Here is a 22196-nt window from a genome sequence, read left to right as displayed (position 1 = left end):
ATCTCTAGTGGGCTTCGATCGTTTTCGTCGCCGCCTCCTGTTGCTATGGATTCTTTGGATTTGCTTTCTAGTTTGGCGGCGGAGTCGAGTGGGAAAGGCTCGCTTGGCCTCGGCTCGGCCTTGAAGAGGAAGAGACCGGCGATGATCGATATACCGATGGGGGATGTGCTGTGCTTTGGAGAACCGAAGAGATCTGATGGGGCGGAAGGAGGGGCGGAAAGAGGATGAGGAGGGTGAGAGGTATGAGGTGTTTTGTAAGAGAGGAAGGAAGAGGCTTGAGATAGAGGACCGATTTAGGGCTTATGTCGATCCCCTTGGAGATTTTGAATTGGTACATGTGTGTGTCTTTTTTTAATTCCTATTCATCCGATTTATGTCCATTTTTTTGTATAGATAAATTTAAAATTGTTGGAATGTTTACCATGGGGCTGATTGTTGGGAACATGTTAGCTTAAACACAAATCCAGATAATTAAACGGAAACAAGGTAATTTAAACAAAAATAATTACTATTAAACAGAAACCAAGATTATTAAACGGAAATGTGTTAACTTAAACAGAAACAAGATAACTTAAACCAAAAAACTATTGTTAAATGTAAAAAATGTATTCATAAATAGAAACTAAAAATATTAAACACAAACTAGTAAACTTAATCAGATACACATTAACATATATTGTAAAACTATTGAAACCCAACAAATTAAAAGTAAAACATTTAACAATGTGCTTTAACGTAATTAGATAAATATAAACAAGTAAACTTAAATAGTGACCGAGATTGTTACACGGAAACGTGTTAAATTAAACGGAAACCGTGATTGATAGACGGAAACAAGATAACTTAAACAAAAACAACTATTGTTAAACGTAAAACGTTAAAATTTATCTTTATATTTAATTTACTTCTTCAACTTCTAACAACTCATATTCAAATTCACATTTCATTAAATCATATTTTAAATAAAGATAATTTTGAAACCCGAACAAGGATTAATTATGAATTAGAGAGGATTTGAGGGGATAATAATTTTTAAATTCAAAGGGAAATATTGATAGAAATTTGTATGATTTAAAGGATTACGGTAAAATAGTCTAAAGTTTATAGAACAAAAATTAATTGAGAATTAGAGAGGATTTGAGGGGTAATATGCAAATAATCCAATAAATTAGATGATCAGTTAATACTAAAGAAACGAAAAAAGAGAGAGAGAGAGAGAGGTTGTGAACAAGAATTAATTGAGAATTAGAGAGGATTTGAGGGGGTAATATGCAAATGAGCATTTAATCCTTCGCTTTGCAAAGCTGGGAGGCGAAAAGCTGCATCATTTCTCTAAGCCGCCTCATTCAACTCGGAGCCGGAGAGATTGATTCATATATCTATGAAAAAGGTAACTCTTTTACGTTCCGATTCCCTATAGTTCTTGTTCTTTTTTTTTTCTATTTTGTTTAATTGATTTGGTGATGGCTTTGGTATTTGACTTTGAAGATCGAATCTTTATTGGATCATTTTATTGATTTGTTAGTAATTTTGGTTGTTTGATTTTGGCTAGAATCGATTTGAATGGTTATTGTTGCTTCCCATGTGATCGTTTTTATGTGATCTATGTTGCAATGGATGAGCGCGTTAGCTTAAACACAAACATGGATTGATAAATGGAAACAAGTAATTTAAACAAAAAAAAAACAACTGTTGTTAAACAGAAACCAAGACTATTAAACGGAAACGTGTTAACTTAAACATAAACCAGGATTGATAAAAGGAAACAAGATAGTTAAACGTAAAAAGCGTATTCGTAAACAACAACCCAAAACTATTAAACAGAAACTACTAAATTTAATCAGATACGCATTAACATATAAGGTATAACTATAACACAAATTCTTAATGACTTATTGTAAGCCCAGTGACCCATCAACATTGAACAAGGACTTGAAATCAGAATCCATCGAAGGTGGTCCTTCTTCCATTCCCATTGTTGGAGCATGGACTTGAATGGGAATCCATAGTTTCTAAAGCAAGAAGGAAGATCAGAAACTAGAAAAAGAAAGAAGCTTACCGAGAAGGAAGTTAAGTTGACAGTGGAGGTCCAAGGTCAGTATTGAAAGCCAAAGAATGCATCCAAGACTCGGTAAGAAGGAGAAAAGAAATGAGCGGAGAGCAAAGTTCACCTCATTGCGTTCGAGGAATGACAACATAGGTACTAAGGAAGCTTGCTTCTAGTAACTATTTTCTCCATAACACAGTATCTTTGGGGATCAAATGCTTGGAGAACAAGGGAAAGAAGTGCGGGTCCTCTCTTGCAAGTAGATGAAAGGCCGAAGAGAGAAAAAAAGTTTCGCCAATAAAGATGAATACTAAAAAAAACCGGTTTATTTTCTGATTTTATCTTCTCAAGTGCCAAAGTGGTTACATGATGGGCATGATGGTCATTTCGCACTATATAGTGGTTGTCCACAACTTCCCATGCAAGGGTAATATTGTCCATGAAAATTTTAATAGATTTTGTTTCTATCGTTAGATTTGAAAAGTCAGTTGAGGAAAAAAAAGGGGTTTTTTAAGGATACTAAAAGTTAGGAGGGGTAATTGTCCATAAAGAAAATTGTCAAGGGGTTTTTGGCAATTACCACTAATAATAATAATAATAATAATAATAATAATAATAAAATTTAATTGACTCACAATTTAAAAGTGCAAAACACAAAGAAGCGCACTCCAAACGCTTTGTCTGCATCGTCATCTTCTCATTGAAGCATTTCGACAAACACATTGCGAGCAAGAGCTCGGAGAGCATCATCAATGGCTTTGCGAGCGCCGCTGCAAAACCCTAGCAAACCCCTCCGTCCCAAACACCCCTTAGTGTCCTCCTTTCGCTCTCGTTCCCTCATCCCCATGGCGCGCCAAACCCGATGGCTGCCTAGCATAGCAGCTTCTCTCCACCACGACGCTGCGCACCGCGATGAGGTTCTCCGTGCGGCCCGTGGTTCGCTCGGACACTGCCTGTCAGAGACTCACCTCGAGATCACCGTCCCTGGACTCACGTCCAAGGCCAGGGGCAAGGTCTGCTCTTCTCTTCGATGCTTTGTAATCCATGCCGTTGGTGAATTTGGAGGTTCTTGCAGGTTAGGGATGTTTATGATGGTGGGGATTATCTTGTTCTCGTCACCACTGACAGGCAGAGCGCCTTTGATCGTGTCCTTGCCTCCATTCCCTTCAAAGGCCAGGTTTTTCCTGCAAGCTCTGTTCTTTTTCCTTGTATTTGAAAACCTTGAATTTCAGTGCTCAGAAACAAATTATCCAAGTTAATAAGGCTACAGATTGAACGATAGTTTTGTGGGCTTTGCTCTCTGTGAGGTCTTTTCTCTTTTCTGCATTACTGCTGAAGTTTGCTTTGAACTCTGCTGCATGCTTTGAACCTTATATATATGTATATTAAGAACAAATGCTCTTTTCAATATAAATAGTAGCACGTTGGATAGTCCAATTCAAACAAGGATGATTGTCATAAAGTGTAGGTAAAGAAAATGTTGCACTCCATCACAATTATATGGATTGTTCAATTTATATAAGTACAATTTGATTGTATTTCTATCCTTATCATCTGTACTCAAGATCTCAATTTGACCGACTATACTGTGAGTTAATACATGAAAAAAATCTCAATGCAATCTTATACTAGATTTTTCTGTGGTTGCAGAGTTCAAGATCTGTGACAATCTACCACTAGCTGTAACTTACTCTGACATTGATTTTATACTTTATAATATGAGAATTCCCCAGAAATTTTGAAGCAGGCCTAAACATACATTGTAATTCTCTATTACTGTTGACCAATCTTTAACCCCCACTGTTGTTTTTTTTCTTCATTGAAGTTTGGTATGTTTTATCTCTTGTATTGACGTATTTTATTTTTGAATGTAACTAGTGTGGAATTTACCCTCAGGTTCTAAATGAGACGAGTTTGTGGTGGTTCAATATGACTCAACATATAACTCCAAATGCTGTTGTTTCTACTCCTGATAAAAACGTTACAATTGCAAAGAAGTGCTCTGTTTTTCCTGTTGAATTTGTTGGTAAGCCATTATTTTTTTTCATTTATCATGTCACCAAGATTTCCTAATATACATAGGCTTGATTTTCAAATTGAAAGCTTATTTCTTGGTGAAAATTTAGTTGGAATTTTAGTAAGGAAGAGTAATCATTTGATTGTGGTAGTGCAATCTTCCAAAAGTTCATTGAACTTGAAGTTCTCATGGAGATTTTATTGCTCAAAAGCACTTGTAATAGGATGATTGACTGTTGCATGAGGCTATATTAAGATGGATATTGAGTTGCAACTGTAATCTTCATAATTGTAAAAATGATTCTCCAAGATGATACATTTGACCTGGCAATTTGCATTTGAAGCCAAGAAATATGATCTCATGGCCACATAATCTATCAAGGGTGATTTTCTTTGGTAAAATATTTGACTTTTTTTAGCAGGGTAAAGTTAGAATTTTTTGTGATTACCAAGTCATTCATGCAGATTTAACATGTGGAAGCTCGACATTATTTCTGTATTAGGTTTTTTTTTTCAAACTAGCTTGTCTATCCGGATTGGTAATATCTGTTTTGTTGTTCTTTCTTGTTTTTCTGCTGCTCAAATTTGCTAACATTCTTTTGCCTATTTTTTAGTTAGAGGTTTTGTGACCGGTAGCACTGATACGTCATTATGGACGGTTTATAACAAGGGTATGAGGAACTATTGTGGCAATGATCTTCCTGATGGTATGTTCAGCAATTTGCAACATCTGCCCCTGTTTTTCTGGCTTTCAGCTAATGCAATTCTCTTTCCTTGTGTCATAGGTATGGTTAAAAACCAAAAGCTGCCGGGAAACATAATTACACCTACAACTAAAGGTGTGGATCATGATGTTCCTGTTTCTCCTGAAGAGGTCTAGTTTCTTCCATGTCTATCATTTGAGTTATTACATCAATTGAGATATATCATCCATGATTATTTTTTTGTAATGTGAATTCATCATTATGTTACAAGAGATATGTCAAAGAATCTATGTTACTTGGTCATGATTGTAGGATTTATTTATTGACTAAATCATTACTCGCCGAAAATCCTTGTAGACCAATCTCAATCCTCAAGAATCAATAAGTATTTAAATCTACCTTTGCCTGTTTGATGCTAGAACAACCACTTTGTTCAGTGTTTGGTCAAAATGAACATAAAGCTGGAGTTAACTTCCATGTACAAAAGTATAGAAATACAATGCCACTGTGTTTAGCATTAATAACTCTCAGATAAATGTTTGGATCCTAATAAATCTACCCATATTTTTTTTTGTTATGTAATGGTTTTGATTTATTGAGATGCATAAGAAAACCACTTTATAGTATTTATTTTTGAACCTTACCTACTCTTTCTACATACTGTGCTTTATACTTCTTCAATATGTTGGCTTGATCAGATAATCAAACTTGGTTTGATGACACAAGATGAATTTGATGAAGTAAGTAGCAAAGCCTTGAAGCTATTTGCATATGGACAGGTAGGCCTTTTCCAATTGGTATGCTCTTAATTTACTTGGTTTCATCATTTCTTCATATTTTCCTTGACAATTAGCCTTTTTTGTCACCTGTTGCATTAGGGTTTGAGATTGTTAGTCCCAGAAGCCAGTATTCTCTATTAATAGGCTTGGCCATACTAAGTGAAGGCTTATAAACACTTGCTTTAGTGGAGATTAGTCTTTGCGTTGGGATTTTGTTAGCAATTTCTTATGGCTGAGACATGAATTATGCCCTTTGCCACTCAAAATTGTTTTTTAGTCTCTCCTGTACCTTGAAGCAGAATTTGCAAGGAAGCATCATTTTGATGCTCATAATAACAGAGGAAAGCACACAGTTGCTTTGTTCTAAGATAGCAGAACACCAGTTTGATTAAAGACAATGAGAAAGTGACCATTGTAATTTAATTACTTTAGGGTCACTAGTGTCTTTCAATTCTACTCCTCATTCCTTTCTTTTATATTGTTTGCATATGATTGTAGGACTATCTATATGTAACATGAAGCTTACGCATGACTTAGGCAAGCTTAGGCCTTGCATCATCATCTTATGATGATATATTCATTATCATTTTGGGATCTAGCTCCAGTGATTGCCGAATTATATAACATGTCACTTTGTTTACACCTTTTAAATCCTCATGAACGATATCAACAGTATATCCATACATGCATCTTCAATTTTCCTTCCTATTTATTTTGTTTCTTTTTTACCTACAGCAAGTTGCTCTGGAGAATGGTCTGCTATTGGTTGACACAAAGTATGAATTTGGAAAAGGACCGGATGGGAAAATTCTTTTGGTTGATGAGGTTATTTTCTTTTCTACTTTGTTACTATTAGCCATATTAGATATATCAATCATAATATTATTTCTGTTCTTTTGCCTATCTGTGCCAGTATGCTATCTTCTTTCTTCTCAATAGCATGATAACTGAAAATAGACTCTGTTTTCAAGTGATCATGTAACTAACTATCACACAAACATACTGACTCTTTTACCTATCATCACATTCAGAGCCCCTCATGGCAAATGGATTTATTTTCAAGCCCTGCTTATTTTAGATGGAGCCCTATCTATCACATTGCTGTTGTCCTTGATAATCACCCAATTACCGGGTCTAAGGATAGAAGATTCTATCTACTGGAAACTGCATTTAACCTTAAGAACTACTAGAGTCTAAAAATAATAAAAACAATCAGAAGTCGCACTGTACATGGTCCATATTTCCTGAACCATTATATGTTCCCATTAGTTTAAATGGATTGGTCAATTTGAGGCGCTATTATCCTATTCTTGAGAACATCATTTACATTCAGTTTCAGGCATTTTTCTTATTAAGTATGCTTAGGGGATGCTTTCCATATTCAGAAAATTTTTGATCTGGCCGTCTCTTTTTTATTGTAGAACAGCCAACTTTTGTACTTGAAAAATTGCTGTAACATTCATCCCCTAGAAATACATCATGCTGCTTGATTTTAGTGTAGATCAGGGCGACAATTATATTTTTCTCTTTGTATTTAGTAAAGGACCACGGATAGGAAATTACTTTGCCAACTTCACTTGTTTATTTCTACTTTTTAGGTGCACACCCCTGATTCCAGCAGATACTGGATTGCTGATTCGTATGAGGAGAGGTTTGCTGCTGGTCTTGAACCAGAAAATGTGGATAAGGTCTGTCATACATCACATTGATTATGCCAAAGGTTCCTGCTGTTTTCATGTGACACATTGCTAGCTTTATGGTTATCTAATGCATGAGAATGATATGTCTTTATTAGTAACATACTCTTAGTGGACTGTTATCTCTTCTCTTGTGGATTCTTATGTTCTCATCTTATCTGATGTGCATATTTACAATTTTTTTCTTTTTTGGACGCATCTGGATGCTTGAATTTTTTTAGGAGTTCTTGAGGTTGTGGTTCAAGAACCATTGTAATCCCTACGAAGATAAGGTTTGCGTTTGAACTTTTAATTTTCTCTTTGTTTATTTGGTTGTGACTATATTAGACTCAGACAATGACTTCGTAATTTCAGGTCCTTCCAGATGCTCCGGAAGAACTTGTTTGCGAATTGGCATGGAGGTAAGTTTTCTACCTTAACCAGACGGCCCACCTTCAGAAATTCAAGTGATAGAAAGATAATGAAATTTTGCAGTACCTAGTTCTTTAGTTCTTGTACAACTTCAATCTGGATGGTTGCATCATTCCCCAGTTTTTTTTTACTTTGGTAAAGCAATGCTGAAAAACTCTTGCTATCATGATGGATATTTCCTTCCTAGGTAACAATTTTTACGAAAACTATATCACTCAAACAGTAAAAGCTCTTGTCTTCTTATTCATACGACTAGTTTTCCTGATTCTTTAGGAGTATGCTACTCCACAGTCCACTTTCCAGGACAATTATATTTACAAGCTCACTTTACCCACTCAAGTTATGAAAGAATTTGAGATAAACTTTGTCTAAACTGTTTTAGTTGAAGAACATCCCCATAGATAAGACCATTTTAGAAGGAAAACATGTACATCATTGCAGATAAATTACACATTGTTCTTGTTGTCAAGCCAATTAATGAAAGCTTATGACATTCTGGGATTGCATTGCATCATCTATTGGATTTTCAAAGGAATTGGTTATTCTATGTAGATATGAAGCTCTTACCAAGTTTCATTACGCTGTTACTTGAACCATCTCCAAAACAGGACTTTGTTAGCATCCTCAACTCTTTAGTTGTCTTTCATGTCATCTGTATATCATAATGCATTTGTTGATGTGTATCAAGAACCAATTAAATCTGCAAAAATTGATTCTTTGCAATTCATTCATGCCAGGTATATTTTCTTATTTGAGAAGATCACAAGAAAGAAATTTAAGCTTCCAGAGACAGAGGTTAAGACCGCTGGAAACCCCTTGTTTCTTTCTAACTCTCTGTGCATTGAACAACACAAATCAACTTAATTTTTTATGCTTTTGTGCAGGAACAAATACATGACAGGATATCGAAAAATGTTTCGCATGCTTTATCATGCTTGTGATTGCAGAGCTTGGTTTGATGAAGAGTTCCAGTTTCCATAATGAAAGATGCTTTGAGAAGTGATTTTTCTTTCAGACTTCAGAGTATGTACAATTCTGGCTGATAGCCCATAATAATGTTGACTAACTTATTTACTTGTTCAGGTTGGCCAAGAGATAATGGTTGTCAACTTGTTCAATAATCTTTTACTATATATATATATATATATATATTTATATATGATGTATCATAAGAACTGTAAGCTGCAATAGCTGATCAGAGCAATTTATTTCCAAATTGTGTTTGATTGAGCAAAGAAAATAAAGATTTTGTATTATGGAAAGGTTTTTACTAATAGATGGCTAGCACCTTCATTTAAGGAAATGTTAAAAAGACCTAAATATACATTGTATGAACAATATTATTGAGGGAAGGGAAGGATTCGAATTTTTACCCTTTTTATACTTTTGTGTTTATTGGGCTATCCAATAATTGTTGGTCTGTATTAGTGTTTTTTTTTCTCAAAAAAGAGAAAACACATCACCCAAGGCAATTTTGCACCAAGTTATGTTTCATGATATTTGCTCATTAATTCTCGTAGTGGGCTAAATTTCCACGTGGCACTTTTTTAATAAAAAAATAACTGTGCAAAAAATATTTATTTTGTGAATAAGTTTTTCTAGGTGTCCTTTCCTGTTATTTTGGGTCTTTTATTGAGAAATATTTATTCTACAAAACAAACAGTGTTTTTACTTTTTTTTTTATATATAAACCAATAATTTGATTTTTTTGGAAAAACACTTGGCAACCGGAATTAAGACAATCTAATGATTTTTCATTTTATTTGTCCCCTCAAAACACAATGAAAATTAAATACTTATGACTAATTTGTAAAAAAAAATAAAAAACACTTGTCAAACAAAGAAAGGCCATCCCATCTTGCTCTACAAATTAACTATAAATGACAACACTTTTTTTAGTCCATGAGAATTAATTAAAAACATATAATAAATACAAAGAAGCTGCTGAGCCTTCCTTTCAATCTCCAAAGGCTTCAAGCAACCTCTTAATATCATCACTAAAAACAAATACTAATTCTAAATTAACAAACCCTTAACTTAAAACCAATTAACAAAGCATGCATGCATGCATGCATTGCACGTAGACGTAGTCATCAAACAAACCCAAATTAAAAGTCTCAACACCTAACTCGTTTAGCAGAGCAACGCAGTGCACCAGCATTCCTAGTGAGAGCTCTGACTTGGTTAGCATTAGCCACACGAAACCTTTGCATGCGATTGTAACCAGGGTTTGTCCTTGTTCTTCTTCCAGACTGCTTGAAATAAGCCTTGTTTTCAAACCTATCTTTAAGTGAAACCCAGTTCCATAACTTGCTTGATCTCCCTCCAATCCTTGCTGTCACCTTCTTCTTCTCCTTCCCATCTCCCACTCTTGCTATGTACAAATTCCCTTCACTTCTTATGCTTGGACTCATGCTCCCACCAATTGCATATAATCCCCAACCATCATACAAATTATTCACAACATGCACATATCCATGCCTAGCTCTGCATGCATGTAATTAATAATAATAATCATATATTAATATAAAAGCTAGCATTAATGTTATGTTATCTAATTAATTCAAATATTAATTAATTCAAATATATATGTACCTTGGCATGCGCTGGTTGCAATTAGGACCAAAACGATTGAAGAGAAGAGAGACCTTCATTTTCTTATCAAGAAGAAAGGCATCATCATGGCCAAGAAGCATGACCTTGTCATGATCTTTAAACCAGTTATTAGAAACAGTGATTCCAGTGGAACCTCTAGTGACATCAAGCAAACCATCCTCACTGTTACTGAAAGTATTATGATCAATCCAAACCTTGGAAGCTTGAACAAGACGTATAGCATCACCATCATTCTCACTGAGCTGCATGACATGCCCACCAGGAATCACAACAGCACCAGGGCTCTGAGACTTGCAGTCATGGAAGTGAAGGCCATGGATGATGACATTGGAGACTTGGTAGAGCACTAAACTGGCTCCATTGGCGATGTGGACGTTGGCTCCACGGCCATCAATGGTGGTCATGCTCTTCACTAACAATGGCTTCTTCAGAGTGATGACCATGTCTCTCTGGAATGTTATCCAGACTTTGCCTTTTGTAAGGGTGGCGCCGTGCCGGAGTGTGCCGTAGCGAGGTCTCAATGGGTCGTCTGTTGGGTCAGTGACCACATACCTGTTTGTTTATCAGATATCATTTTAATATTTTATAGTAATTCAGTGTTTAATATTCATTCATGCATGGAGTACGTGTGAGAGACCGTCCTCCTCACAGCGATAGATCAGATCAGACAAATAAATGGGTTTCATGCCCCTTCACACAATTTAAACATTGTACAATAACCATAAAATTCATCCACTCTGATCTGAGAATTGAACTGGATACCGACTTTTTATCTCGCTCTTAAGGCAAGCGCCTCTCACCTTGTCTTTAAGAGCGAGATAAAGAGTAGGTTGCGGATTCGATTCTCAAAGAGGATAAATTTCACGGCTATTGTACCATACTTGGATTGTGTTGAGAGGGCCCGTAGACCCATCTGTCTGATCTCTCGCTCTGAGGAGGCCGTCTCTCACATGGAGTTTATTTGATGAGGAAGCACAGACCGTGTGAGGCCACGTCCGATGTTGTTGCTCATTTTTCCGGCGAAGCCAATGGAACACATGGCGAGGCGTTGGCGGTTACTAGACCAGTTGGTGGTCCGGCGCCAGCAACGGTCTATCACGTTCATTGTTCTTCTTGTACTTCTTGATGATCTTGGGTGGTTGGGTGATGCTGTTGTGGTGGTGGTGATGGTGAGGAAGGTGAGGAGAAGGAGAAGAAGAAGGAGATGGATATGGAGTGGAGAAGCCATTGTTTGTTTGTTTGATGGTGAGAATGATAAGTGATGAGAGATGAGTTGATGGTTTATGGAGATATTTATAGCTAGACTTGTTACTAGTGTTGTTGTTGTTTATTTACAGAGTGCTTATTTTTGGGATTAACTAGATTGGTTTATTTTGAGATTTGTTTGTTCTAATGTTTGTGGATAGTTTAGTTTTGTGGTTTTAATTTAGAAATTGAGGTCTGTTGTTATTGTTTTGATGGTTTGTTTATTTTGGGCTTTTGCTTCTTTTGTTTATAATTCCACCATTTAATTAATTTGCAAGTTTTTTTAAGCTACATTATATTGATTTCTATTTTAATTTTTAACTCCTAATTTTTACTAATTGACTTCTGAAATTTTACATTTTATTTGTTAGAATTTGGATAACTAGATGCTTTCTTTATTCATTTGTACCTCATTGCAATCCATGTAAAGGTAAAATATCATTATGTTTCTCACTAATAAATTTAATTGTTTAACTCTATATAAAATATCATTATGTTTCTCACTAATAAATTTAATTGTTTAAAGATTATATATATATATATATTCAAAGGAAGACAATAACATGGATCAATATATGTTCTGATTCTTGATTCATGATTCATAATTTGAGTTCTGAACTAATTTACATTTCAAACAAATATTTCATATCATTTCAAGCCAAACACCAGAAATCCAATTCCAGTAAAAAAGAAAGAAAAGAAAAAGAAAAAGTATCTCCACAAAGTTTACATTTGAGTTAATGTGAGAGCTTGAAATACAGAATCAAGAGAATTGCCAACACTAGAACCACAATTACAGTGCCAATTATCCACTTGTTCCTGTCCATCCTTCTTGACATGGCTCCAAGAATTTTCCTGCTTTTTCCAATGTTATCATCCACCCCATGTAACTGCAGCAAATCAATACATTTCATCATTAAAACCATCATGAAGTTAACAAAATCGGCAAATAAATAAATAAATACCGTGTTATGAGCATGCAGAAGCGATTGCCGTTGTTGATGTAAGTCTTGCAGAATTGAGACACCGAGCTCCTCGGTCTCCAACATTGTTCTTCGACTCTCTTTAATTCTTTCACTGGACTGGTTTATCCTTTCCGTCGACATTAACAGTCTGCCTCTTTGATCAGTGGAGGCCTGAATGGTTTCAATAAAGCATTCAATAACATAATAACATCAAGCTTGACAATTTATAAGACATCAACAAGCAAAAAAAAAAAAGGAAAGGCATAAAAAATAAAATACCGCCAGTGTATCCGCCATCCCCAACTCCAATAAGTCTTCCCTTGTTTTATTGTTCGAATTTGCAGATGTGATCCTTTTGAGTTCACTTTTCAGATTATTCAAATCTGATTTGTACTCTCTTAGCTTAGCTAAAAGCATCGCCTTTACGGTTGGCTGCAGACTTCTAGCCTCGAGGTCCATTTTCCGAATCTGGTGGAAATAAAAAGCAGTAGTGTCAGTGTTTACAGTTCTACATATAGAAATGCAATAATAAATAAATAGAAAAGCGAGAAATTTAAGTAAATTCAGTACCAAGGCCTCCGCGTCATCTAGTCCAGATTTTATTTCAGAAACCTTCTGTTTCTTCTGTTCTGCATATCATAGAGCAACAAAAAAATTTTATTTTAGAATGAAATCACTGTTGAGAATCAGTCATTATTGCAAGTAGAATGTGATTTATAAGACATACAAGAGGAACAAGTAAAGGTTAGGTTAGTAGCAATGCAAACACAACATGCATAATAACATAATGCCTGGAAGTTTAAAACTTCATGAATTTCTTCATGAATTTATGCTTTCATGACCATCGCATTCCATATCTACACTCTAAATACAGAAGACAAATTTGCATGCATATAATATAACATTACAATGACATAACATCATGAAACAATTTCATCAATCATCCACATTCTAACACTGCCTAGCCCTTAAAAGCACTTGTATAGTTCTGATCAGGTTTGCTAAGAAATTATTCCAGAATTCAGACTACCAGTAGAAAAGGATTTGTTGTTGTGCTGCTTCAGTACAATAAAAAACTAATTCACTAAAACTAAGAGAGAAAAAAAATATACTTTCCACACTAATCATAGAAATTGGGATTTAAGATAATCAATTAATAAAGAATTTGCCTACTTTTTTACTTAATGATGTGCTAGACATTCACACAGTGTTCAATACAGGAAAAGAGGATTTGGTCCACCACGTCATGGGAACTTATAAAGATATGACAGAAAATATTCATAGCAAACAACATTGTAAAATTCCACAAGTAGGCAAATTTCATGCAACCTATGTGTGAAGCAGCCAAAATATACGTATAAGAAAAAAATCTGACATGGTAACCTCCAAGGACATGACAGCAAATATAAAGAACAATGTTCCAGTGTAAAGCATATCAAAATTGCACAAGAAGGCGAGTTCACACAGCTCATGTGTGAAGTGTCCAAAAATATACAACAAAATCTAACATGGGAACCTCCAAAGTGTGAAAGAAAATATTCATGTTAAAGGAAAACTCTAATCTAAGTCCTAAAGAAGTTTTTGTTCAGTTCTAGTCAATCTAACTTGGCACCTGAAAAACTAATACAGGAAAATCAAGTTGAATACAGTATTTTATAAATCACAAGAAAATAAACTGTTGTTGACGAAACAGGAAATCCCAACTTAGGAAAGCCATAGACAATCGACTGAAGCACAAGAATTGATAAATTTGAAAAACTTTGCTAATATTATCATTGTATGACACAGGGAATGATTTCCAAAGTATTATCAATATTGAAAATAAGAAAGTTCCAAATACACAAGCATCTATGAACGGAACACCCCAAAATATTTTACAAAAGGAAACTCTAATTTTTAGGACCAGCATTGAAAATAAGAAAGTTCCAAAGTATTATCAATATTGAAAATAAGAAATTTTCCATTTTGTAGCACACATTTTGCTATATTTAATCAAACTTAGCACCTGCAACCCTGATACAGACAATCTAGTTTAAAAAATTCATAAATCACAAGCAAATATACCGCCACTGGATGAACAGAAACTCCAACTTAGAAATAACATAGCTTTATGATCTACCAAAGCACAATCACATACCATATCCAAACCTCACAACTCTTTACGATATACTTAGCACAGTGAGAAGCTCCAACACAAAGAAATCACAGCAAGCAATGCATAAACAAGTTGAAAATGCAAATTAATCAAGAAAATCACATCCTCATATGCATTTAATAATGAGAATAAATCAAAATGCAACAAAACATCACCTCCATCCAGAAGCCCAGCTGATGTGCATTTCTTAGAAAGAGATGCAGAGATCTCGCAGTACTGGCGTTCATAACCATCGAAAACCTCACTCATCCTTCCTTTTTCTTTCCAAACCCTACTTCTGGTATACATACACAAACAATTCGCATTGACCAAAGCAATATTAAATTCTAAAGATCAATCTAAAATCCAATAAAAATGAAAACTTTGTTTCAGATCAACAACAAGGGATCAAAAACCAAGAAAAAAACAACTAAATCACAATAAATCATCCAATAACTTAAGCTAAAATTTTCAAAACAAAGAAAAAAAAATTGGTGCTTGGAATGAGACGAATCTAAGAACATAGAATCAAAACATGAATTGAATCCATGAAAGATGGGAAAAAGGGGATTACGATGGAGAAGTGGGAAACCGGAGAGAGATGCAGATCGGATCAGGAGCAGAGGAGAAGATCAGGGAGTTGGGAATGGTCCTCTTTTGTTCTCTGAGAAAGCTCTGGTTCTTTTTTATTTTGTGTTTTTTTCAGGGGGGTCTTTGTAAAAAGATGGCGACATGTGTGTCTGCGAGAACGCCGAGTCGGACTCGGTCACCGGCACGTGCGATTCATCCTGTTGTCTAAGGAATTTGCATTTGTATCCCTAAAAAATAAAAAAATTTGAGTTTACTGTTCATTTTTAATAAACATCATATTTAATTGTTTCATTGAAATGCTAATCATTTGGGATGAAATTAATATTCTCTCGGTTCTTTTTTATCCGTCATGGTCCTCAGTTCATTTTTTATTTATCATAATTAACCTAATTTTACGTATAAAAAAATTTAGTTATTTTACAAAATTTTATAAAAAATCAGTTATTTTTTAAAAATTATCCATAATTTATATTTTCATATTTTTCTCTCATATTTAATTCCAACAAGAGATGAATAAAATGTTATAAATAATTTTAAAAAAATAATAAATACTTTTTAATTTTAAAAATTAACAAATAAAAATGAATATGAATTTGTGCCACATAAAAAAAGAATGGATAGAGTACTTGGATATACTTTAGAGGACAAATTGCTAGGTTTTCACCCTATTATTATTTTTGTTTAATTTTTTTTTGGAAAAGGGACAAATTGCTAGGTTTTCATCTATTTTTATTTCTGTTTTTTTTTTGTTTTGGAAAAAAAAGGATCAACTATGCAAAATGCATTAAATGAAAAAATAATATAAATATATTATATCCGATGAGTAGATGCATAGGAATTGGAATGCATGTTTAAATACTAAAAATATAATTCAGTGCGTTAGAGTTAAATACATACAAAAACTGTTAGTGTTGATTAAGTGACTATATTTAAAATAAAATACTGCTTCTAATAATTGAAGATTTTTCACTATAATTTGAAGAGATGAAGAAAACATCTATTTTATAATACATTAGGTATTTTTCCCATATCGAAGATTTTAAAATTTTGTGAGGAGTTTTGAGATAATATCATATATAAAATAATATAATTAAATAACTTTTATCATATAAATTATTTTATACTTTGGATTTGAAAGATCTTATGGACATTTATTACATTAATAATTATTTATAATTAATGTTTTTCAATTATTAATATTATAAATAATATAAATAAAAACTTAAATATTATTAAAAAAATTTAAAATTATTTTTTGAAATGCTCTCGGAGTAGATAATACATCTACTTTAATAGTATTTTTTTAATTAAAAACTCAATGATTTATCATTAAAATTAATTATCAATCAATTTATTTTTCAATTTAAGAAAGTGATGGCCATTAATTGCATTGTTGCTTCCTCGTGGGACGGCAACTAAAGAATCCTTTTTTAATTAGTTGGTTTTCTTTATAATTATTGTCCTTGTCTCTCTATTTGTATGTCTTTTCAGTCTTGGACGTTATGCTAATTAAAAACATATAAGACCAAAATGCTTTTAATTGGATTTATTAATGTAAAAACCTTTTATTTACTTCAAAAATTTCAACTAATGGAAGCTCATTGGATTTGAAAGAGAACAGCTAGACATCACATAAGATTTATATACAATTCTAGATAATTATATATCTTGAGATTTAATAAAAAAAAATTCATCCACAAATGTATTTGATATTATTGATCATTCTTTATATAAAAAAAAATGTATTATCCTTGATTTTTTTTAGCTTGCTACATTTTAAGAGCACATGGATACCATGCAGTGAGGTTTCTCTTTAAAGCGACTTTTGAAATTAATTTATATATTTAATTTAGATATTTGCCCTACAAAAATTTATCCATCTGGGAGACTCGGAGAAAAGCCCTACTTCCTCGCTTTATTTCTGTGTTTTGTCTTTTTTGCTTTCTTTTTTGATGTTATACCACATCTAATGGTTTGTTGTTATCTCTTTTTCTTCTCCACTATTGTTTCGCGGAGGTTTTCTGTATTGTTTTTTATTCTAATAAAAATAGTTCATCCATCTTTTAAAAAAAAATTGTCCATTTAGCCGACGAGGTCTAATAAGTAAATTCATATAATTTAATAGTTAAAATAAATATTTCTAAATTTAATTTTAAAGAGCAAAAAGAAAAATAATTCAAGATTTAAGAGTTTACTGTTTAAATCTAAATAATAACTCTATTTAACTATAAATATATAATAACGTCCATGATAATGATCATTCCATGCATAGATCAATGACGGTGCATGTAAAATCTCTGAAAATATTTGAATTTAAATCAGAATTTTATAATTCAAAATCCCTCCAATCAAATAACCACCCATGATTAATTACCAAAAATTACACATACATAAATGTCCAAAATTTAAGAGTACATATATAAAAAATATATATATGAAATTCTAGATTTTTAAAGAGTATATATAACCTAAATAAATAAATAAATAAATAAAAATAAAACTTCGTAAACACAACAAAGCTATCACCCAATCATCCACCATCCGTTGTACGCCACCTTAACCAATCCAACGGCTGATAGTTAAAAACCAGACCTACCTACACAAAACTATAAATACAAATTTAATCGTACATATTTACATTTCCTCTCCACGTCACCCTTAAAAAAAAATTCTTTTTTTTTAATAATATATATATAAAGAAATATTAAAAAATTAAGCTCCGAGTCAAACACGATTCAGCGCCACGCTCGGTGAATCGGTCGACTCGTCGTCCTTAACCCCGCTTCCCAAACACTCAAACGGAGCTCGAACGGACGGCATCCGACTCTTAACGGAGCCGTCACCGCCGTCACTCTTTTTGAAAGAGCCCTTCCGTTTCCTTCTTCCCGTTTCCCCAACCAGTGAAACGAGTCGATAGAGTGCGCGCGAGAAACGAAGGCCATCGATCGGAGCGGCCGAGCCGGACCGATCGGCCAAGCCGGCTACTCCCCTCGCCGGAGCGATACCCCCGGCGAGAGCTCGCCTCGCCGCCGGAGGCGGGGAAGACGACGAGGCTCTTCGTGCGCTGGAGTCGCCCGGCGGCTTCCACCGCCGAGTCGACGATTTCTCGCTTGAGATACTCCGGGAGCCGAAGCGTGAACCGATCGAGATTCTCTCCCGGCCGGGCGAGAATCGAGTGCCCGGTGGAGTGAGAGCGCGGGAATCGCTGAACTCGAGGCATCGACTTCGATCTCGCCATCATCGCCGCCGCTCGCCGCTGGCTCCCGATTCTCGCTAGCTCCGCCAGCTCATCCCTCCGATCATCTTCATCCATCGCGATCGCCACTTGATCCAACGGCTCCGGATCAACCACCACCGCCGCCGCCGCCGCCGCCTGGCAATCCTCGCCATCGGCTCCCGAAGCTGGGATTGGATCGGCGGCGAGGTTAGATCGGCAAACAGGGCAAGTAACGTGAGAAACAAGCCAAGCATCAATGCAATCGGGATGGAAGACATGGCTGCACTTGGGGAGAAGACGAAGGGTTTCATCCTCCTCGAATTCGCTCAAGCAAACGGCGCACTCGAGAGACCCCTTCCCGATCTTGAGATTCTTCACCTCGGAGTAGGCGAGGGTTGGAAAAGTCTCCAGAACCTCAGGATCCAACCCCCGCTGCGCGATCCCACGGCGAGAGCGGCCGCCGAAGGTACCGCCGGCGTTGGCAGCGTTAGCGCCGCCGCACTGGCGAATGTAAATGGAGAAGAAGCCAAGGAAAAAGAAGGCGGAGATGAGGACGACGATGATGATCGCCATGGAAGGGTTGAAGCTCGTGGAGAGGCCATTGAAGGGAGTTGAATCGATGGGAGGTGAAGATTGGGAGGTGCACCGGGTGGTGAGTAGAAACAGGAGGAGGAGCATTAAGATTGGTGGAGATAAATCAGATGATGGTCGGAAAGGAATCGGACGGTGGAGATGCATCTTTGCAGAAGTTGTGAAGATGAAGGCGGAGGAGTGTAAGGGGGTGGAGGTGATTATAAAGGAGCGCGAAGTGGTGGCTTGGCCGTCAAGATTAGAAGGCTGTGCACAGTGTGGAGTATGGTGAACCGAACGGTAGCGTAGTTTGACTTCTTGTTGGCGCGTGAGTGACACGTGAGTGTCATCAACGGCTGATAACGTAGGTACGCCATTCTCACTAATCTCAAAGCAGTGAATTATTTGATACTATTGACTGCTTACTTTTCCATAAAATTAGATTAAATTTGAATGAAATTTCCGGCAACTTGCATGGATATTGGATAGAAACAAATTTATTATTATAACATCAATATACTAGATTCGTAGACGTATGAGATTTCATTGATGTTGTAATTGATGGTAGCTTTACCTAACATGCTTATACAGATAAGTAATAGAGTTGAATTGAACTTTTGTATTTGTTCCCAATATTGACTTTAGGTTTGCCGTTGAATAATGAAAATAAAAAATAAAAAAAGTAATTTCGTTATAAATTACACTGTTGTGCAAGTTCAGTACTGTATGGGTTGTTATTATAAATAAAGTCAATCTTTTTATTATATCATATATATATATATATATATGGACTGGTAATAAAGATTGATACATTCGCTATTTACAAATCATTTCAAATTGAACGGCTATCACATGAAAATGCATAGTAAATTTTATAGTAAATAGCAGAGTGTGATGAACAACTCATGGTGAACAGTAATATTTAAAAAATAGCAAGGCCTGTTTGGTTCGTGGTAATGACATATTACCACGTAACGAGATTACCATGGCAATATGAGTGAGAATGTTATATAGTTGGGAATATTGTGGTAATTTAATATAACCATATTTAGTTGGGAACTCTTATTACAGGGAATAATTCATTACCGTGTTTGGTTGCCATGGTAATCTATTTGTTAAAATATACAAAGTTATAAGATTACCACGGTAATTCAAGATAGACACCAAATTTGGTGGTAATGGGATTGTCACTTTCTTAGTAATATTTATAAGTTGGTAATGTGATATTACCATCCAGATTACCACTTGTGCAATGCCAAACGTGGTAATATTTTTAGATTACCACGTAACACGTGGTAATCTTTCTACATTATCACGAACCAAACGGCCCCTAAAAACAGTGTGATTCACTTTAGATTACTTTCTCTTTTCAGAATATTATGTGTTTGCCTTTCTTTGTATTTTTTTAATTTATAGATTTTTAATATGTAAACATTGACAGTCTAGTACATTTCACACCATATATATATATAGGGTTGAGTTCAATTCACACTAATGGGTGAAGAGTCCAGCGGTACCCCGGGTACCCTCGTGTTCGGGAGATGCGAGTTTGATTTTCATGAATCACGCTCCCCGCTTTCCAGAGTGTGAGGACGTGGCGGCGATACCCACTCGCCTCACGTACGTCCGCGAGGTTGGCGACTTGTCGCCTCACTCAAAAATTACACAACCGGTCTTTCTCTCCCCACCCACTCTTTTTTTATTTTTATTTTTTCTTATTTTCTGTTTTTTTTTGTACGTCTAGAGTCCATAGATGAAGAATTCTAGATGTATATATATTGTTTTTTTAGATATATGTATTTATTAAGTATACTTTAATTTTATTGGCGTAAATGCAAAGGTGTGGAAATACTTGAAACCAAATTAGGGCGAATAGTTCAATAAGGTAAAACATAGTTGTGGCCGCCAATGGGTATGTATGGTCTTTGCCTCTTTGGAGTTTAGACACATGGTGAGTAGGGCAGGGGTTTGGTCATTCAAAGTCAAGAATGAAGAAAGCATCAATCTTGACAATGCATGATGGTTGAATAAAGTCATTTGATTCCCCCACCACCTTGCTTTCATATTTATATATAATCATCTTCCCCTGTGCTTTGCCTTTTTATTTTTACATTTATCCTCACAAAAAAATGAAAAACATTAAAAAAAAATCAAATAAGAATACACAGATTATTTAGGTAAAAAAAATTGAAATCAATTTGCAAGCAAATAAAAAAAATTGATTTTACTATGTTAAAAATTAGGTACAATAGTAGTGACTTGATTTATCAAAATTATTTTCATTAGGTTAAAATACCAAAATAGTCTCTATATTTTGTGTTTTTCGTCTTTTTAGTCATTCTAATATAAAATCCGTTATTTTTATCCTTGCATTTGCAGATTTTCGATCCGTCAACTAAATAATGAAAATGTGCAAATATGAGGGTCAAAAAAGTGAATTTTATATTAGAAGGACTAAAAGGACAAAAAACGTAAAATAAAAAGATTATTTTGGTATTTGACCTTTCCATTATAATAAAACTTTAAATCATTTTAAATAGTTTCTATTTTGATTATATATCAAGCCGACTTGAATTGCATGGGTATGACCTGACCTAATCATTTTACTATCACCACAAATTCTAAATTTTTTATAATTTAAAAAATACATAAATTATGCCATGAGTTTTTGGATCAATATAAAAAGTTTATAAAGGTGTTTAATTAGAAGCAATAGAAAGCTTGATGCATTTGAAAGTATGACATTTCAATTTACACCATTTATTTGCATGATGTGATGTAAGTTAGATTTTTATGAATAGACTCTTCAATGTGAAATTTTGTTAATTAATAGTGATAGTTTGTTTGTTTTTTATTTAAATATGAATAAAAAAATACAGGCCAAGTGATGTATTAAAAAAATAAAAAAAGACAATTAGGGATTAAGTAGAGAAAACAGACAAACATTGGCATTGAAATATGGGAATCCAAGCTAGTGGGGGGATTTAATCCCTTTCTTGTAATGGAGATGAGCTAGCATTAACTTATTATTATTATTCCTTTTTGAAAAGGGTTGGCTATGCTTAAAAGATTCCCTTAGCCGAATCCCAACACTAATGTGTTTTTTTGGTTAAAAGGGTGGCTAATGTTTGCTAATCCCTCATCTTTTATAAAGTGGATAAATAATGAAGTCTAATATATTAATGATTTTATAAATAACGTTAG

The 22196-nt window shown here is 34.7% G+C and overlaps 4 protein-coding genes across 5 annotated transcripts; 1 reads left to right on the top strand and 3 right to left on the bottom strand.

Moving 5' to 3' along the window:
• Window positions 1–2708: 2708 nt before the first annotated feature.
• LOC120263986 (phosphoribosylaminoimidazole-succinocarboxamide synthase, chloroplastic) lies at window positions 2709–8895 on the top strand. 2 transcript variants are annotated; one of them, XM_039271972.1, is made up of 12 exons: window positions 2709–3060; window positions 3123–3224; window positions 3926–4073; window positions 4678–4770; window positions 4849–4937; window positions 5466–5546; window positions 6282–6371; window positions 7145–7234; window positions 7465–7515; window positions 7598–7644; window positions 8392–8449; window positions 8539–8895. In XM_039271972.1, exons 1-12 carry the CDS (start codon window positions 2800–2802, stop codon window positions 8593–8595), a joined length of 1167 nt encoding a protein of 388 aa, XP_039127906.1. In that variant the 5' UTR covers window positions 2709–2799; the 3' UTR covers window positions 8596–8895. The 2 variants fall into 2 exon arrangements, with proteins under 2 accessions (XP_039127906.1, XP_039127907.1); XM_039271973.1 differs by having other exon boundaries at window positions 3944–4073; window positions 8539–8893.
• Window positions 8896–9771: 876 nt separating this feature from the next.
• Window positions 9772–11375, bottom strand: LOC120263987 (pectate lyase 1-like). Its single transcript, XM_039271974.1, has 3 exons — window positions 11251–11375; window positions 10250–10822; window positions 9772–10141 (listed from the first exon to the last, which is right to left on the bottom strand). Exons 1-3 carry the CDS (start codon window positions 11373–11375, stop codon window positions 9772–9774), a joined length of 1068 nt encoding a protein of 355 aa, XP_039127908.1.
• An 839-nt stretch (window positions 11376–12214) lies between these two features.
• On the bottom strand, window positions 12215–15294 carry LOC120262907 (vesicle transport v-SNARE 13-like). The gene is made up of 6 exons (XM_039270816.1): window positions 15189–15294; window positions 14791–14912; window positions 13051–13109; window positions 12760–12948; window positions 12481–12651; window positions 12215–12405 (listed from the first exon to the last, which is right to left on the bottom strand). Exons 2-6 carry the CDS (start codon window positions 14882–14884, stop codon window positions 12253–12255), a joined length of 666 nt encoding a protein of 221 aa, XP_039126750.1. The 5' UTR covers window positions 14885–14912; window positions 15189–15294; the 3' UTR covers window positions 12215–12252.
• Window positions 15295–17634: 2340 nt separating this feature from the next.
• On the bottom strand, window positions 17635–19659 carry LOC120262813 (E3 ubiquitin-protein ligase ATL6-like). The gene has a single exon (XM_039270708.1). The coding sequence runs from the start codon at window positions 19158–19160 to the stop codon at window positions 18054–18056; it is 1107 nt and encodes a 368-aa protein (XP_039126642.1). The 5' UTR covers window positions 19161–19659; the 3' UTR covers window positions 17635–18053.
• Window positions 19660–22196: the final 2537 nt, after the last annotated feature.

This window comes from Dioscorea cayenensis, chromosome 6 (genome assembly GCF_009730915.1).
Source record: "Dioscorea cayenensis subsp. rotundata cultivar TDr96_F1 chromosome 6, TDr96_F1_v2_PseudoChromosome.rev07_lg8_w22 25.fasta, whole genome shotgun sequence".
NCBI classification, from domain to species: domain Eukaryota; kingdom Viridiplantae; phylum Streptophyta; class Magnoliopsida; order Dioscoreales; family Dioscoreaceae; genus Dioscorea; species Dioscorea cayenensis.
The sequence above is the reverse complement of the archived record's forward strand: the minus strand, read 5'-3'. Positions and strand labels throughout refer to the sequence as shown.

What these genes read in the sequence shown, in the direction of transcription:
- LOC120263986 (XM_039271972.1), top strand. Translation starts at nt 2,800, where the DNA reads ATGGCTTTGCGAGCGCCGCTGCAAAACCCTAGCAAACCCCTCCGTCCC. An exon ending in CCATTCCCTTCAAAGGCCAG is followed by an intron (nt 3,225 to 3,925) that starts GTTTTTCCTGCA and finishes GAATGTAACTAG; the next exon opens with TGTGGAATTTACCCTCAGGT. An exon ending in TTCCTGTTTCTCCTGAAGAG is followed by an intron (nt 4,938 to 5,465) that starts GTCTAGTTTCTT and finishes TGGCTTGATCAG; the next exon opens with ATAATCAAACTTGGTTTGAT.
- LOC120263987 (XM_039271974.1), bottom strand. Translation starts at nt 11,375, where the DNA reads ATGAACGTGATAGACCGTTGCTGGCGCCGGACCACCAACTGGTCTAGT. An exon ending in ATCGGACGTGGCCTCACACG is followed by an intron (nt 10,823 to 11,250) that starts GTCTGTGCTTCC and finishes ATAAACAAACAG; the next exon opens with GTATGTGGTCACTGACCCAA. An exon ending in TGCAACCAGCGCATGCCAAG is followed by an intron (nt 10,142 to 10,249) that starts GTACATATATAT and finishes ACATGCATGCAG; the next exon opens with AGCTAGGCATGGATATGTGC.
- LOC120262907 (XM_039270816.1), bottom strand. Translation starts at nt 14,884, where the DNA reads ATGAGTGAGGTTTTCGATGGTTATGAACGCCAGTACTGCGAGATCTCT. An exon ending in AGCTGGGCTTCTGGATGGAG is followed by an intron (nt 13,110 to 14,790) that starts GTGATGTTTTGT and finishes TATGATATGCAG; the next exon opens with AACAGAAGAAACAGAAGGTT. An exon ending in TAGATGACGCGGAGGCCTTG is followed by an intron (nt 12,949 to 13,050) that starts GTACTGAATTTA and finishes TATTTCCACCAG; the next exon opens with ATTCGGAAAATGGACCTCGA.
- LOC120262813 (XM_039270708.1), bottom strand. Translation starts at nt 19,160, where the DNA reads ATGCATCTCCACCGTCCGATTCCTTTCCGACCATCATCTGATTTATCT.